The 13,582-nt window shown below is 60.9% G+C and overlaps 3 protein-coding genes across 7 annotated transcripts; 1 reads left to right on the top strand and 2 right to left on the bottom strand.

Annotated features, from left to right (window-relative positions):
* Window positions 1–2,016: 2,016 nt before the first annotated feature.
* Window positions 2,017–5,937, bottom strand: STPG3 (sperm-tail PG-rich repeat containing 3). 5 transcript variants are annotated; one of them, XM_040460287.1, is made up of 7 exons: window positions 5,828–5,937; window positions 4,914–5,046; window positions 3,988–4,145; window positions 3,736–3,870; window positions 3,542–3,630; window positions 2,634–2,927; window positions 2,017–2,505 (listed from the first exon to the last, which is right to left on the bottom strand). In XM_040460287.1, the coding sequence occupies exons 3-7, from the start codon at window positions 4,088–4,090 to the stop codon at window positions 2,131–2,133; spliced, it is 996 nt and encodes a 331-aa protein (XP_040316221.1). In that variant the 5' UTR covers window positions 4,091–4,145; window positions 4,914–5,046; window positions 5,828–5,937; the 3' UTR covers window positions 2,017–2,130. The 5 variants fall into 5 exon arrangements, with proteins under 5 accessions (XP_040316221.1, XP_040316220.1, XP_040316219.1 ...); XM_040460286.1 differs by lacking the exon at window positions 5,828–5,937 and adding an exon at window positions 5,264–5,633; XM_040460285.1 differs by lacking the exons at window positions 4,914–5,046; window positions 5,828–5,937 and adding an exon at window positions 4,261–4,389.
* Window positions 5,938–6,435: 498 nt separating this feature from the next.
* CIMIP2A (ciliary microtubule inner protein 2A) lies at window positions 6,436–10,732 on the top strand. Its single transcript, XM_040460290.1, has 7 exons — window positions 6,436–6,545; window positions 8,519–8,733; window positions 8,815–9,080; window positions 9,168–9,294; window positions 9,600–9,694; window positions 10,059–10,176; window positions 10,526–10,732. The coding sequence occupies exons 1-7, from the start codon at window positions 6,490–6,492 to the stop codon at window positions 10,612–10,614; spliced, it is 966 nt and encodes a 321-aa protein (XP_040316224.1). The 5' UTR covers window positions 6,436–6,489; the 3' UTR covers window positions 10,615–10,732.
* On the bottom strand, window positions 10,607–13,089 carry TUBB4B (tubulin beta 4B class IVb). Its single transcript, XM_040460284.1, has 4 exons — window positions 12,948–13,089; window positions 12,561–12,669; window positions 12,350–12,460; window positions 10,607–11,821 (listed from the first exon to the last, which is right to left on the bottom strand). Exons 1-4 carry the CDS (start codon window positions 13,002–13,004, stop codon window positions 10,761–10,763), a joined length of 1,338 nt encoding a protein of 445 aa, XP_040316218.1. The 5' UTR covers window positions 13,005–13,089; the 3' UTR covers window positions 10,607–10,760.
* Between the last annotated feature and the right edge of the window lie 493 nt (window positions 13,090–13,582).

Below are 13,582 nucleotides of genomic sequence, written 5' to 3'. Positions count from 1 at the left end.
GGCGTCGCACCCGGCTCCAAGCTCAGAGGACGTGAGCGGAAGCTGTGCTCGGGCGCGGCGCGGGCTGTCGACGGGAATCCCGCCCACCTGAGCCCCACCCCAACCCCGAGGCACCAGCCCGCCGCTCTTTTGCGGCCGGACCTCGTGGCGTGTGCTGCGTCTGACCTCATCCTCCTCTGGGGGCACAGCGGGGTGCTGCGGGGCACTTGAGGGTGGGGGAACCGGAGAAGGGGTGCTGCTGGCGGGGTTGGCCTGCTTTACGAATTTCAGCACTGGCATTTTAACCAAGTATATTTTATGTTTATAACCATGAGCAATCCTGCTGTTGACCTCACAGCAGCAGCCTTTTGACTGTGAAAATAGTTTTGCTTCAAGGAAAGGAGCATTCGGCCCCGGAAGCTCCCTGCCCCTGGGCCTCCCCAGGTGCTCGACCCTCTCTCTCCCTGGAACTTGGCTCCCTCCTTGTCAAACCGGGACAGGGATGAAGTCCACAGCACAGGGTTGTTGCAAATGCGACTAAAATCTAAGTGTGCCTCCAGAGGTGCCTAACAGAGACCTAGAAAGAGACCTGGGGGCAAAGTGGTGTCATGACCAAGGATGGCTATACTCATCGCCATGAGCATCTAACCCCAAGTTCACCCCAGGTGGGGGGCCCTCAGGCTGAGGTGTCCATCGTGACTGCGAATTCAAGTTTCAGCTGTCATGATGTCCCTTGTCCCTTGCAGCGCAAGAAGCTCACACGAAGTCAGTTGCCACTGCCTGGTCTGCACCCTACCCCGGCTCCTCCTTGCTAAGTGTGCAAGCCCCTGGACCCAGCAGTCAGCCCTCTGCAGGCTCTCACCTCACCAGTTCACCTCTGTTCATCCGAACAGCCCTGAATCCTCCCAAGCTTGGCCACGCCAAACATCACACCCTCTCCCTTTTTGTGTGCGTTGGCTTCTGAGGTTTATCCTGCTAGAAATTCCCTCACATTGCCCAGCAAACTCTTGATTTTTCTTTTCAATGTTTATTTTTGAGACAGGCAGAGCGTGAGCGGGTAGGGGCAGAGAGAGGGAGACACAGAATCTGAAACAGGCTCCAGGCTCTGAGTTGTCAGCACAGAGCCCGATGTGGGGCTCGAACCCATGAACCCGCAGGATCATGACCTGAGATGAAGTCGGACGCCCAACCGACTGAGCCACCCAGGCGCCCCTTGATCATCTTTAAAAGTCAATTCCTCTACTGCTTCCTCCAGGAAGCCCTCCCTCCTCAGCCCAGCTACAGGGGATTGCTCCATCCTTCCCGCTAGTCCCACTTCTGACTTTGAGCACTAGGGGTTGCCAGTGGTGCAGCCGCAAGCAGAGCCCCCTGAGCCAAGTTCCCAAGACCAGGGCTCTCACAGCTCTGTCTCTGTTGCCTGCTGCCTGAGCTGGTCAGCCCAGGGCCCTAGGACGGCCATCTGCAGTCCCACTGCTCCGATTCCCAGGGATGCTGGCACTCAAGCCCTAGAAGAGGTCACAGGTGGGCTGCATTCAGACCCCCTGGGCCTTGGCCCCCCTGCAGAATGGGGCGATGTCCACACCACAGGAGCAGCTGTTGCAGTGCCTTTTTGAAGGGGTCAAGCTCTGGCCCAGGACTTGGGTGGCATAGGGGGGAATCCCTGGAGGAATTGGTTCAGTCACCACCAGCTGCAGTGAGGCCCTCGGAGGGAGGCACTCTTGGCGACAACCCCTGGGTAGAAGGGCAGGTTGCTGCCATGGGCAAGCGCAGGGCCCTAACAAGTGAAGGCCCAGGAAGTCTGTTGGCTGTGGCGTGGCCTGCACAGCCCCAGGCAAGTTCATAGGGTCTTTGGTCAGGAGCTGAAGGATGTGGAGCCAGGCCCTGGCAAGCTGGTCCCCTGGGTCCTCTCTGGTGGCTGGGCAGGCTTTGGGTGGGCTGGCAGCTGCACCAGTCTGCCGGGTAGCACAGCTAGATGAGAGTGTTCTGTACTGCCCACAGGTCTCCCTCCCACCCCGTCCCCCGCCAGGAAGTCCCAGGCCACCACCCCACCCACCCTAGAGAAGAGAGCACTGAAGGGGAAGCAAAGGGAGACCCCTGGCTGAGGAAAGCCAAACGTGGCAGGTCAGCAGCAGGCCACATCCGTGGGACAGCTCACGAAAGACACAACAGAGCTGGAAAGAACCGACAGCATCTCTGTGTGGCAAGGGGGTGGGCAGGTGAGGGCTTCCGGCTGGGCCCTCCTTGCTGTCCGCAGCTCACAGAGGGATTGGCCGGCCAGGAGGGGGCATCAGAGGCGCCCAGAGAGTCAGAAGGCCAATCTGGCCCCCCCCCCCCCCCCCGGGGAGACCAGGGTTCCGTGGATAACCGGCCGGCCGGCTGAGCCCAGCAGGGGCTACAGCGTGCAGAAGGGTCCTGTGTCATGGCGCTTGGGTCTTCGCACGCCCTGGATGACCACCCCAGGTGCTGAGGGGAAGCGCGAGTTATAGCAATCCTCCACATGGTAGGCAGCTGGGCCGGGAGTGTGGGCTGCAGAGAGAAGGCGGGAGCCACACCCAAGCTGCGGCGCCAGCTCCCAGCTCCCCCACAGGCTGAGTCCCCCGTCTTGCTCCCAGGGCCTGGCCTCTGTCATCAGAAGCCTCCTTACAGGAGTTGACCCAGGAGGCGAACGCAGGTGTTGAACGGCTCATGGAGAAGGCGGGCGTGCGGTGGCTCTGCAGCCGGCTCCCAGGAGAGATGTCGTAGGTGTTGGGGCCTGGGCGCTTCTCGCCCCCCGGGGCCTGAGGAGGGGCCTGGAGCCGGGGCTGGGCACGGTAACCCGCACCCCCGGCCCGCAGCAGCCCCGGCCGGGAGCGGGCTTCAACTGTCTTGGAGGCGGGGCGGCGGCCCCCAAAGCTGAAGGCCGGGCCGGCAGGCCGGCTGAGTGGTTGATAGTCCGAGGGCGATGGCCACTGAGGGGAAAGAGGCTGCTGCAGGCCCCTCCCGCCCTCCCACAGGTCCCCTATCCACGCCCCCTCAGGCTTCTCCTCCAACCCTCCCCCACAGGCCCCGCCCCCTCGGGCCCCCTTCCGGCCCGCCCCACAAGCCCCGCCCCCAAAGGGCCCTCCTCCAGCCCGCCCTCCACAGGCCTCGCCCCCACCAGCCCATTCCCTCCCCGCAGGCCCCTCCTCTAACCCGCCCCCACAGCCCCCGCCCCATAGGCCCCGCCCCTCCCAGACCCCTTCCGCGCCCCCACAGGCCTCCCCTGCGGGCCCCGCCCCCGCAGGCCTCGCCCCCTCGGGCTCCCTTCCCGTCCGCCCCACAGGCCCCGCCCCCTCGGTCCCCCTTCCCGCCCGCCCTACAAGCCCCGCCCCCAAAGGCCCCTCCTCCAGCCCCCTCTCCACAGGCCTCGCCCCCACCAGCCAATCCCGCCCCACAGCCCCCGCCCCAGAAGCCCCGCCCCTCGCAGATCCCCTTCCGCGCCCCCACAGGCTCCTCCTCCGACACGCCCCCAGGCCGGCCTCCGCCCCTCTCAGGCCCCCATCTTCCAGCCCGCCCCACAGGACCTGTCCTGCCGGCCCTCCACCTTTTGCTCTTGGTTAAAGTCGTCTTTCTGTGTGAAGGGGCTTTCGCTCTGGAACCACGCTGTCTGCCACGCCCTGCGGCCACCGCCCTCTGCAGTAGCGGCAGCGTGGTTGGGGAGGGAAGGCTAGTAGCCGGAGCCCCACTCCCAGGGTAGGGGGCGAGCGGTGTGGAGGGGCGCAGGGAGGGGCCACGCACCGCGGGTGGAGTGCTTGCGGCCGATGCTGAAGTGGGGATGTGGGGAGCACTCGCGTATTGAAGCATCGGGCACCTGGTACTTGGTGGGGCCGGGGATCTGCAGGTCGGTCACGATGGGTGGGCGCCGCTCCAGTACTGGCAGGAAGCAAGCTCTGGGCCCAGAGTCTCCGCAGGCGCCTCCCCCCCACCCCCACCCCTCGCCCGCCTCCCCAGACCAGACGGAGGTAGGGGGTAGCCAGGACCCTTACTCACACAGCTCCTTCAGGTTCTGGGTGCGGATAGGGGGACGCTCCTGGGGGGGACTCATTTGCATCCCGAGGCCAGGTGGGAACTCCTGCCCTCCAGGGGTCCACATCTCCTCCCAGGCGGCCCCTGGCGGGGGGCCCAGCAACAAGACACAGGCCTTGGGCCTATAAGGGAGACAGACAAGCACCGTCCAACCAGTCCAACGGCCACTGCATTTGGGCTGCCCCCCCCCCCCCCACACACACACCCGAGCCCACCCACGGCTCCCTGGGAAGTTACTGGTATGACACAAGTGTCTTCTGCTTCAGGGGGCCATGGGTCCAGTGTTTGCCTCCATTGATGTAAAAATTTGCCAGGAATTTCACAGCCTTCTGGTCAAAATTCATCCTCAAAGTGTCTTGCTCCCTTCCCCAGGGACACCTCAGAGCTCTGTGACCTCACTGGCCAGTCAATGGGCACCCCCCGCCTCCGTTGCCAGGGACTCCTTGGAGAAGGAACGCTGCCCAGCCCTGGAGGGACTGCCCCAGTGGGCCCCTCTGAGGGGCCCCTCCCCTGGCCTGCCGGGTGGGTCACCCTGGTGTCAGCCTTGGCCGGGAGGACCCCTAGTCGGCCCCGGTGACTCCTGGCTTGGCCTCATTTCCTCTCTTCTCCCTTCTTATCCCAACCCTCTCCTCTCATAGAATGGGGGGGTCCCCTGGAGAGCCCGGGTCCACTTTAGCAGGGCTTCTGGGAGGACCGAGGCCTCCGCACAGGGATGAGGAGAGGTGGGTGCTATGGGATGCCCAGCTGTGCAGTGCCATCCAGAATGAGGCAGTAGGGGGGTAGGGTGGAGGGATCCAGGGAAACTCCCTGGAGGAGGAGGGGCTCCTGCTGGAAACCCAGCCTCAAAAAAGAAAAGTAATGGCAGGTGGGCCTGGGTGAACCATGCTGACCGTAGAGGCTGTCTTGGGACTGGAGCTGCCTGGTGGCTACGTGGGTGCCAGGCAGTACGGAGATGCGGGGGCCCGTCTTCCGCTTAGGAGCACAGAGGCTGTCAGGTGTCACAGATGAACGGGGCTGCTCAGGCTGAAATGCAAAGGAACAATAAGCCCAAATGAGTGCGAGCCTGCTTGGGCACCATGGCCCTTGCTGTGCCCTCTGCAACTGACCAGCCTGTCAGCCCCAGCCCTGTTCTTGACCTAATCGGTGCAGACAGGGCCCAGTCAGGAACATCTTATCCTCCAGGCCCACCCTACCTAGACCCAGTCTCTTTCTCTCCTGATCCCTCCCATCCAGCACTGACCCTGCCTGGCCTCCAGAGGTGCTCCAGATGGAGGGACAGACGGACAAATGGAGACTTGCTTGAGGAAACATGTGTTTCCTTAGGGTGAGGGGCTCACGACCTGTGCTCAGGGCCCTTCCCTTGTACAGTGTTCTCTGAGAGCATAATTGACAGTGGCTGTAGGGGGAGCTTTATTAACAAAGCACTGAACGTTTGGGTTCAGTGATTGCTCCCTGTAACACCTGTTACTGTGATGGGTGACACAGCACAGATGTCTTCAGCTCAATGTCAGTCATTCCTCGGAGTAGATAGATTCCTACAAGTGGAAGCGCCCCGTCAAAGATCGTAGTGTCTTGTATGGATGTGATATGTATTCCAGGTGCTGAGGTGCTGTCTGGACAGTGCCTGGGACCTTGCTGGCAATGAGCATCAAAGACTTCCAACATCAGACCTCGGCAGTGTTTATTTCAGGCTCAGTCTTCTGTGTATAGACTCTGGGGTCTTAAGATGTTCATTACATGGGCATTTTTCTATCATTGCACTAATTTTTCTTGCTTTTGTTTTATAAAGTTTCTATACTCGTACATGTCTGTCCACAACACTCGTTACAATCTTTGTTCCCAATTCGTGTCTGCCTTTGAGTATTTTTTTTTCAACAGGTACTAGAATCTGCTGATTTCTTCTTTGGTTGGTACCTTCCTTTGTTTTTATAGTTGGGAAGTCATTCCTCTACAACAAAATAAAATCAAATCAGGAATTGTTTAAAATGGAAGACAGTGCCCAGTTCCAGGGGAAAGGCTCTCCAGGACAGAGTCGCAACAGCTCTGAAGCTCAGAAACCCCCGGACGAGGCTTCCCACGATGCCTGTGAAGCTTCCAGAGCCTCTGGTCTCAGGAGTGGGCTTGGGTGGGGAAGCTACTTTTCAGCTGGCTGCTGGCCTCCTGGGGGCAGCAAGAGTCCAGGCCTCATTCCGCCCCACACTTCCTGACAGGCCCAAGACAGCTGTCCCAATTCTGTGAGCTCAGGGAACCTCAGTGTGACACCTCCTTAGCCTGTTGCTCGTCTGGGCCTAGGCGTCCCACCTGTAAAATGGGAGCACTCACAGAGTTAAGGAAGGGCCCAGCCCAGGTAGGGCCCAACAATGGCAGGCCTCTTCACAATGGTTTCCAGGCAACAGGGACTCCTCTCAGGGAAGGGAGTCAGACACTGAAAGGGGCCGGAGCCATCAAAGGCGCTATTGAGGCAAGATGACAGCTACTCAGAAACACAACCTCTTCACGCCAGAACCTCACTATATCCCTGGGTGAGTGCTGGAGCCCCGGGGGAGTCTGGGGTCTGCAGAGGATGGGGGAGGGCAGCAGGGGAAGGGCTCAAGGCCACCTGTGAAGACGGCACAGAAGCTGGTCTCCAGGGAGTGGGGACGGCACAGAAGCTGGTCTCCAGGGAGTGGGGACGAGGCCCGAGGGCCCCGGAGAGGCCTGGGGCAGGAGTGGTAGGGCTGGGGCTGCCAGGGGCGCAAACCTCTCCTCCCCTCTAGCACTGTGCTGAGAGCCCTACCAGATTGCCAACAGGTCTGTTAAGAGCAGAAAACTGGGCGCGGCCCGGCAGCTGGCAGAGGCTGGCCAAATAAACTCCGGACGCTCACTCCATAGAATGCTGCATGTTAGAAAGAAATAAGCATTCGGAGTAAACTGACCGGCCAGGCTGCCAGGCTGCCTTACTCGGTACCCCCAAGGTAAAAACTAAAGTAAAAGTAAGCCCTCTCTGGAATATATGTTCACACCTACACACACACACACACACACACACACACACACACACACACACACACATCCACGGGAAAGAAAAAAGTCTGGGACACCTGGGTGGCTCAATCAGTTGAGTGAGTTCAAGCCCACATTGGGCTCTCTGCTGTCAGCAAAGAGCCCACTTCAGATCCTCTGTCCCCCTCTCTCTGCCCCTCCCCTGCTTGTGCTGTCTCAAAAATAAACAAACAGTAAAAAGAAGAAGAGAAAGAAAAGAAAAGAAAAGAAAAGAAAAGAAAAGAAAAGAAAAGAAAAAAGAAAAGAAAAGAATCCAGAAAGGAGTCAGACCCGACTTTCCACAATGGTTCTGGGCAAACATCAGGCCAGGTTATACAGAAGAGGGCTCTAACCCTTCTTGCCTCAGTCCTGCTTATCTCTCAAACTAGCAATTCTGCATTCACTTTGACAGTTTTTAAAAACGCTTTTTAAACATTTATTTATTTTTGAGAGACAGAGCATGAGCAGGGGAGGGGTAGAGAGTGAGGGAGATACAAAATTGGAAGCAGTCTCCAGGCGCCGAGCAGGCAGCACAGAGCCCGGTGTGGGGCTCGAACCCACAAACCGTGAGACCATGACCCGAGCCGAAGTCGGACGCTCAACCGACTGAGCCACCCAGGCACCCCCACACCTTTGGCAATTTTTTGAAAGAAAACAATTTGCCTTCCTTGGCTGATCATACAGGCCCCACGGCTACCCCCATTTGGGGCCTGCACTACGATGCCTACGCTACTCCTATCTCTCAAGGACACTCAGCCCGGCCCGTTACCTCCTACCAGCAGCCCTCCCACCTGCTTTTCAAATCCTGGCTCCATACAGTTGGCTACTGGCCTCCCGGGGGGCCAAAGTCAGTGATGCCTTCCCGGGATACCACATTGTGTAGACTGGGCTGTGCCTCAGTCCGGTTCTGGGACCTGTCACCATCCCTGTAAATGCTTCAAAGGGGCAGAATCCCCCGTTCCCTCATCTTTTTTTTTTTTTAATGTTTATTTATTTTTGAGAGAGAGAGAGAGAGAGTGAGTGAGTGTGGGAAGGGCAGAGATAGAGGGAGACACAGAATCCGAAGCAGGCTCCAGACTCCCGAGCTGTCAGCACAGAACCCGATGTGAAACTCGAACTCACAAACCGTGACCCGAACCGAAGTCAGACGCTCAACCGACTGAGCCTCCCAGGCGCCCCCACCCCCACCCCTTCCCGTTCCCTCATCTTTAAGCTCCTTGTTCGTGGGTGGCTGGGTAGAGAGTGGACGGCAGTCTGGTGGTGACAGGACTGCGTCTCGCCGGTGGGGCAGACCTATTGTCAGTGCTTGGCCTGTGCCGCCCATCCAAGCCTCAAGAGCCTCTGAAAGCAGCTGCTACTGAGATTCCCATTCTGTGAGGTCAGGTACCTTTGCCTGTGGCCGGCAGGCTGGATCCACACCCTGTCACAAGGGCCCTGCCCTTGCCCACTGGCCCTCCTCCTCCCCCCTCCGCAGCTATGCCGGCTTCTATCCCCAGCTGCGCTACCAGGTGGGGAACACCTATGGGCGCACCACAGCGCAGCTGCTCACAGACCCCAGCGTGAGGAAGAGCCCCTGCTCGGTGTTGTCCCCCATATCCAAGCCCAAGTTCATCGAGGACTTCAGCAAGTCCAAGCCACCTCTGATCCCCTGCCGCGACCTGACTGAGCCCTACATCCCCCACTACACCGGTGAGCACTCCGCCACCAGTCTTGCCTGTCCCGGGCCCACCCTCCTGGGTGCCATCACTCACACTCACCCTATCCATACAGGTCTGAAGCCCTACAAGAACTTGGAGATCCTGGGCCGGTTCCCACCCCAGGAGGTGAATGCCCAGGAGGGGCCGTCGGGGGCAGAGAACGTATCCAGGCAGGTCCTGCGGCCTGCAGGCTTCATGCCCTACCCCCCTTACCCTCCGTGCCCACCAGGCAGGAAGGGGGACTCCAGAGACTTTGGGCACCCAGGGCTGCGGCTGGCATACGGTGAGGAAGGCTGGAAGAGCACCACCCCTGTCCACGAGGCCCCTGAGCGGGCCCAGGTAACTGGGAGATGTGCTGGGATCAAGCCTCACCCCTGCCAGACCCAGGTGGGGCTGAGGCAGTGACTTGCCCCCCTCCCACCCCAGCTATACCACTGCAGGAGGGATGAACACCCACCCCCAGCCCACCAGCAGGAGACATTAGATGTGGGCAGGTTTCACAGGCTGCCCCAGCTGGACCACCCCAACCTGATCCAACGCAAAGCCATCTCAGGTGGGTGCCCAGGGCCTGGGCGCGAGCACACTCCCGCCCCGCCCCACCCCCCAACAAGACTCTAAGGAGCCCAGGCAGGATGAGGGGGAGTAAGTGAGGAGGGCTGCCGGTGGGTCTGCCCCCAGCCATGCGCCTGCCCTGACAGCGGTTTCCTAGAGCCCACCCACTGCCGCCGGCCCCAACGGGAAACTGACGTTTAGGGAAGGAGCCCCAACAGACTTCCCTGACATACCGGGGACAGGTGGGTATGCCCAGAGAAAGGTGGAGGGGACCTGGGGCAGGACCCTGACGACTCCATCCCCTAGGCTATGCTGGCTTTGTCCCCCGGTTTGCCTGGGTGATGGGGGTGAATTACTGCGATGGTGTCACACAGGCTATGGACGAGTTTGACAAGAATCAGGTACGAGGACGTCATCTCTGGGCCTGCTCCCAAATGCCCATCATGGCCCGCAAGGTGGTGTCCACACCTCCTGGGAGGCAGGAGCATGGCCAAGGCTCAGCCGGCTTCCCCAGAGGGGGCTGTGGAGGGCAGGCTTCCTTAGAGGCCTGGGGAGGGGGGACTGCCTGGCCCAAAGAGGCTGCTCCCCCTCATGCTTCTGACCAGACCTAGGCTCACTACTCCCCAGCATTGTGGGGAGAAGGTAGGGCAGAAGAGACCTTGGGAGCATTAGCCACCTCTCAGATCACCAGCCCAGCCTCCACCATTACCTGTCGCACTTACTGGTTGGTGAGGGCAGCACGTCAGCACCTGCCTGTTTCCACAGTTCCTGATCAAAAATCCCATCTGTGCCCTGGGTGAAAGGCTGCCCAGAACACACTGGCCCAGCAACACCATCTATAACAGCAAGGGCCTGATACCTTTCTACATGGGGTTTATACCATGTGAGTACACAACAGACACCCCCCCCCCCCCCCACCCGCCCAACAAGGGCAGAGTGACCAGGCTGCTCCAGGAAGGAGCTGGGTGACTGGGGTCCCCTACCCACGCTGTACCACTGGCACAGAGCCAGCTGTACGATCCCAGGGTTCATATCCCCCCCCGGTGTGGAAGGGGCTCAGCCCCTTACTCAAAGCCAGAGGCTGGCTGCTTCTAGACCATGCTGGTCCTCCAGAGGTTCAGTGTGGACAGGCCAAGCCCATCTTCAGGAGGCAGGTGCCCAGGGTAGCCCTCTGAATGCCCTTCCTGGGTGTGGGCAAGGCTGGGGCTCAGCTGCAGTGTTCCCCCTTGCAGCCATGCAAGACAACTACGCAATGACGTTTGGCAACAGCACCCGCAAAGCCTATCAGAAGGAACTGGAGAGGCGAGACCAGACACTATGAAAATGCTTTAATGGTGGCGTCTGTACAGCATGTGACGTCAAGACAAGGAAGAGAGCAAGTGCACACAGAGACATGGCTATCAGAGAACAGACCGTGAGCGAATAAAGAGTTCACACAGCTTCCGCGTGCTTTACCGGGTGTCAGCTCTAGGCCACCTCTTCCTCTGCCTCCTCCTCAAACTCGCCCTCCTCCTCGGCCGTGGCGTCCTGGTACTGCTGGTACTCGGACACCAGGTCGTTCATGTTGCTCTCGGCCTCGGTGAACTCCATCTCGTCCATGCCCTCGCCCGTGTACCAGTGCAGGAAGGCCTTGCGCCGGAACATGGCCGTGAACTGCTCCGAGATGCGCTTGAACAGCTCCTGGATGGCCGTGCTGTTGCCGATGAAGGTGGCGGACATTTTCAGCCCCCGGGGCGGGATGTCACAGACAGCGGTCTTCACGTTGTTGGGGATCCACTCGACGAAGTAGCTGCTGTTCTTGTTTTGGACGTTCAGCATCTGCTCGTCTACCTCCTTCATGGACATGCGACCCCTGAACACGGCGGCCACGGTCAGGTAGCGGCCGTGGCGGGGGTCACAGGCAGCCATCATGTTCTTCGCATCGAACATCTGCTGGGTGAGCTCGGGCACCGTCAGGGCCCGGTACTGTTGGCTGCCTCGGCTGGTCAGTGGGGCGAAGCCGGGCATGAAGAAATGCAGGCGGGGGAAGGGGACCATGTTGACAGCCAGCTTGCGCAGGTCAGCATTGAGCTGGCCGGGAAAGCGCAGGCAGGTGGTGACCCCGCTCATGGTGGCTGACACCAGGTGGTTGAGGTCCCCGTAGGTAGGAGTGGTCAGTTTTAGGGTTCTGAAGCAGATGTCATAGAGGGCCTCGTTATCAATGCAATAGGTTTCGTCTGTGTTCTCTACGAGCTGATGGACCGAGAGGGTGGCGTTATAAGGCTCCACCACCGTGTCCGACACCTTGGGCGAGGGCACCACACTGAACGTGTTCATGATCCTGTCGGGGTACTCCTCCCGGATCTTGCTGATGAGGAGGGTACCCATCCCAGACCCGGTGCCCCCGCCCAGGGAGTGGGTCAGCTGGAAGCCCTGCAGGCAGTCACAGCTCTCGGCCTCCTTCCTCACGACATCCAAGACCGAGTCGACCAGCTCTGCACCTTCCGTGTAGTGCCCCTTGGCCCAGTTATTCCCGGCACCACTCTGACCTGTAAGAAGGCAGCCAGTCACTCTTTGCCGGGCATGTGGTCCCCACTGGTCACCCGTGCCAAAAAACCCCAAATAACATGGTGTGAACTCAACCTGCAGGTAGAGCAAAAGGACCCCCAAGCCAGAAGGTTAAGAGCCTACCCGATTAAAAATTAAGTTAGGAATCAAGCCAAGATGGCTTAACAATAAGCCATCCCCTCCCACAGGCGGCCCCTGCCAATTCTCAAGGACAGATGAGCTGCAAACACAGCTTCCACTGCCTGCAATTCAACGTTTGTAGCAGAAAGATTACATCTGCTGACGCCTTCCCTGCGGGTGGACAGCTGGGCCTCCCTCCCAAAGCCGCTTTAGGAGGAGATTGACTCCAGGGAGAGGAGGAAGGTGTCCACGGGCGCTAGCGTCTGCTCAGGGGGCAGAGTGGATCAGGATCTTAGCTCTGCGGTACCGACGGCGGTGACCTTGGGCACCCCTTGACCTTTGAGCCGTCCTGGCTATCAAGCCGCCGCCCAGCCCCTACCGCGGCTCACCGAAAACGAAGTTGTCTGGCCTGAAGATTTGACCGAAGGGTCCCGAGCGCACGGAATCCATGGTGCCCGGTTCCAGGTCCACGAGCACAGCTCGGGGCACATACTTGCCACCTGGGACGGGGGGGGGGGGCGGGCAGGGTAAGAGAACGTCAGCGAGAGAAGAGCCGCGGGGGAGGCAGGAAGGAGTTAGGAAAGGGGCGTGGTGTCTCACCGGTGGCCTCGTTGTAGTACACGTTGATCCGCTCCAACTGCAGGTCGCTATCGCCGTGGTAAGTGCCGGTAGGATCGATGCCATGCTCGTCACTGATCACCTCCCAGAACTGCGAGAGACGCCGGCGGGCCGGGCCGAGGCTGAGTCACGCCGGCGGGGCCCGGAGTCGGCCCCGCCCCGGATGGGCGCGGCCCTCCCCTCCCCCGCCACCCCGCGGCCGCCTCCAGATCCGTCCCCGGGGGCCAGCGCCGCCGCCCCGGCCCCGACCCTGTGCCGGGCCGCAATGCGGGTCGCCGTCCGCCCACCGGCCCGCTGCCGCCATCTTTTCCGCCGCCCGCCCACCCGCCCGGGAGACCCGTGCCGGGGCCCGTGCGCCCCACTACCCACCTTAGCGCCGATCTGGTTGCCGCACTGGCCGGCCTGCAGGTGCACGATCTCCCTCATGGCGGCGGCGGCGGCGGCGGCGGCGGCGCGGGCGGAAGGACGGACGCAAGGACCGAAGAACGGGCGCGCAGAGTGCTACAACCGACGCTCCGCCAACGCTTATATATCCGTCGCACCCGCCTCCGCCAGCCTCGTATTGGGCCGCGAGAACGAGGCTGGCAAACATCCTGGTTTGACTGGCTGTGTTTCCCGTCAATCCAACCGCCTAACGCCCACCTTCCCACCGCCGTTCGCTCTTCATTGGTCAGCCTCGGTCTCTGCTCTCCCTATCAAAAACCCCTCCCTCGCGCTGCAGTACTCTGGCCATTGGGTGTTTCAAATGATTGATTTGTCCTCTCATTGGCTGGCTCCGGAGAGCACGCCGACCTAGGGCCAGCGTCCTGGTAACCGCCGCAGTGCCGCGGGGACGCGCGCGGGGGGGGGCGGGCTCCGGGGGCGGGCTGCGGGCGCGGGCTGGGACTTATCGCCCCGGGGAGGGCCAGCCGGACGGGCCGCCGGGTGGGCGCAGTCCGCGGTCCGCGCCCCGGGAAACGCAGGTGGGGCGGCGGCGTAGGGCTGTGCCCTTGCGGGCCGCGCGC

The sequence above is a fragment of the Herpailurus yagouaroundi genome, unplaced genomic scaffold (assembly GCF_014898765.1).
Source record: "Herpailurus yagouaroundi ecotype Mexico unplaced genomic scaffold, PumYag 249, whole genome shotgun sequence".
Lineage (NCBI taxonomy): Eukaryota > Metazoa > Chordata > Mammalia > Carnivora > Felidae > Herpailurus > Herpailurus yagouaroundi.
This window is presented reverse-complemented; position numbering and strand designations above follow the sequence as displayed.

Excerpts from the sequence above, each read along its gene's own strand:
- STPG3 (XM_040460285.1), bottom strand. The coding sequence starts at position 4,367 with ATGAATTTTGACCAGAAGGCTGTGAAATTCCTGGCAAATTTTTACATC. Across the intron at positions 2,928-3,541 it reads ACTTTAACCAAGAGCAAAAG|TGGCCATCGCCCTCGGACTA; the intron begins GTGGAGGGCCGG and ends CTTTCCCCTCAG. Across the intron at positions 2,506-2,633 it reads CACCTGCGTTCGCCTCCTGG|CCCACACTCCCGGCCCAGCT; the intron begins GTCAACTCCTGT and ends TTCTCTCTGCAG.
- CIMIP2A (XM_040460290.1), top strand. The coding sequence starts at position 6,490 with ATGACAGCTACTCAGAAACACAACCTCTTCACGCCAGAACCTCACTAT. Across the intron at positions 8,734-8,814 it reads CTACATCCCCCACTACACCG|GTCTGAAGCCCTACAAGAAC; the intron begins GTGAGCACTCCG and ends CTATCCATACAG. Across the intron at positions 10,177-10,525 it reads CTACATGGGGTTTATACCAT|CCATGCAAGACAACTACGCA; the intron begins GTGAGTACACAA and ends TCCCCCTTGCAG.
- TUBB4B (XM_040460284.1), bottom strand. The coding sequence starts at position 13,004 with ATGAGGGAGATCGTGCACCTGCAGGCCGGCCAGTGCGGCAACCAGATC. Across the intron at positions 12,670-12,947 it reads GCAACCAGATCGGCGCTAAG|TTCTGGGAGGTGATCAGTGA; the intron begins GTGGGTAGTGGG and ends CGTCTCTCGCAG. Across the intron at positions 12,461-12,560 it reads GTACTACAACGAGGCCACCG|GTGGCAAGTATGTGCCCCGA; the intron begins GTGAGACACCAC and ends CCCCCGTCCCAG.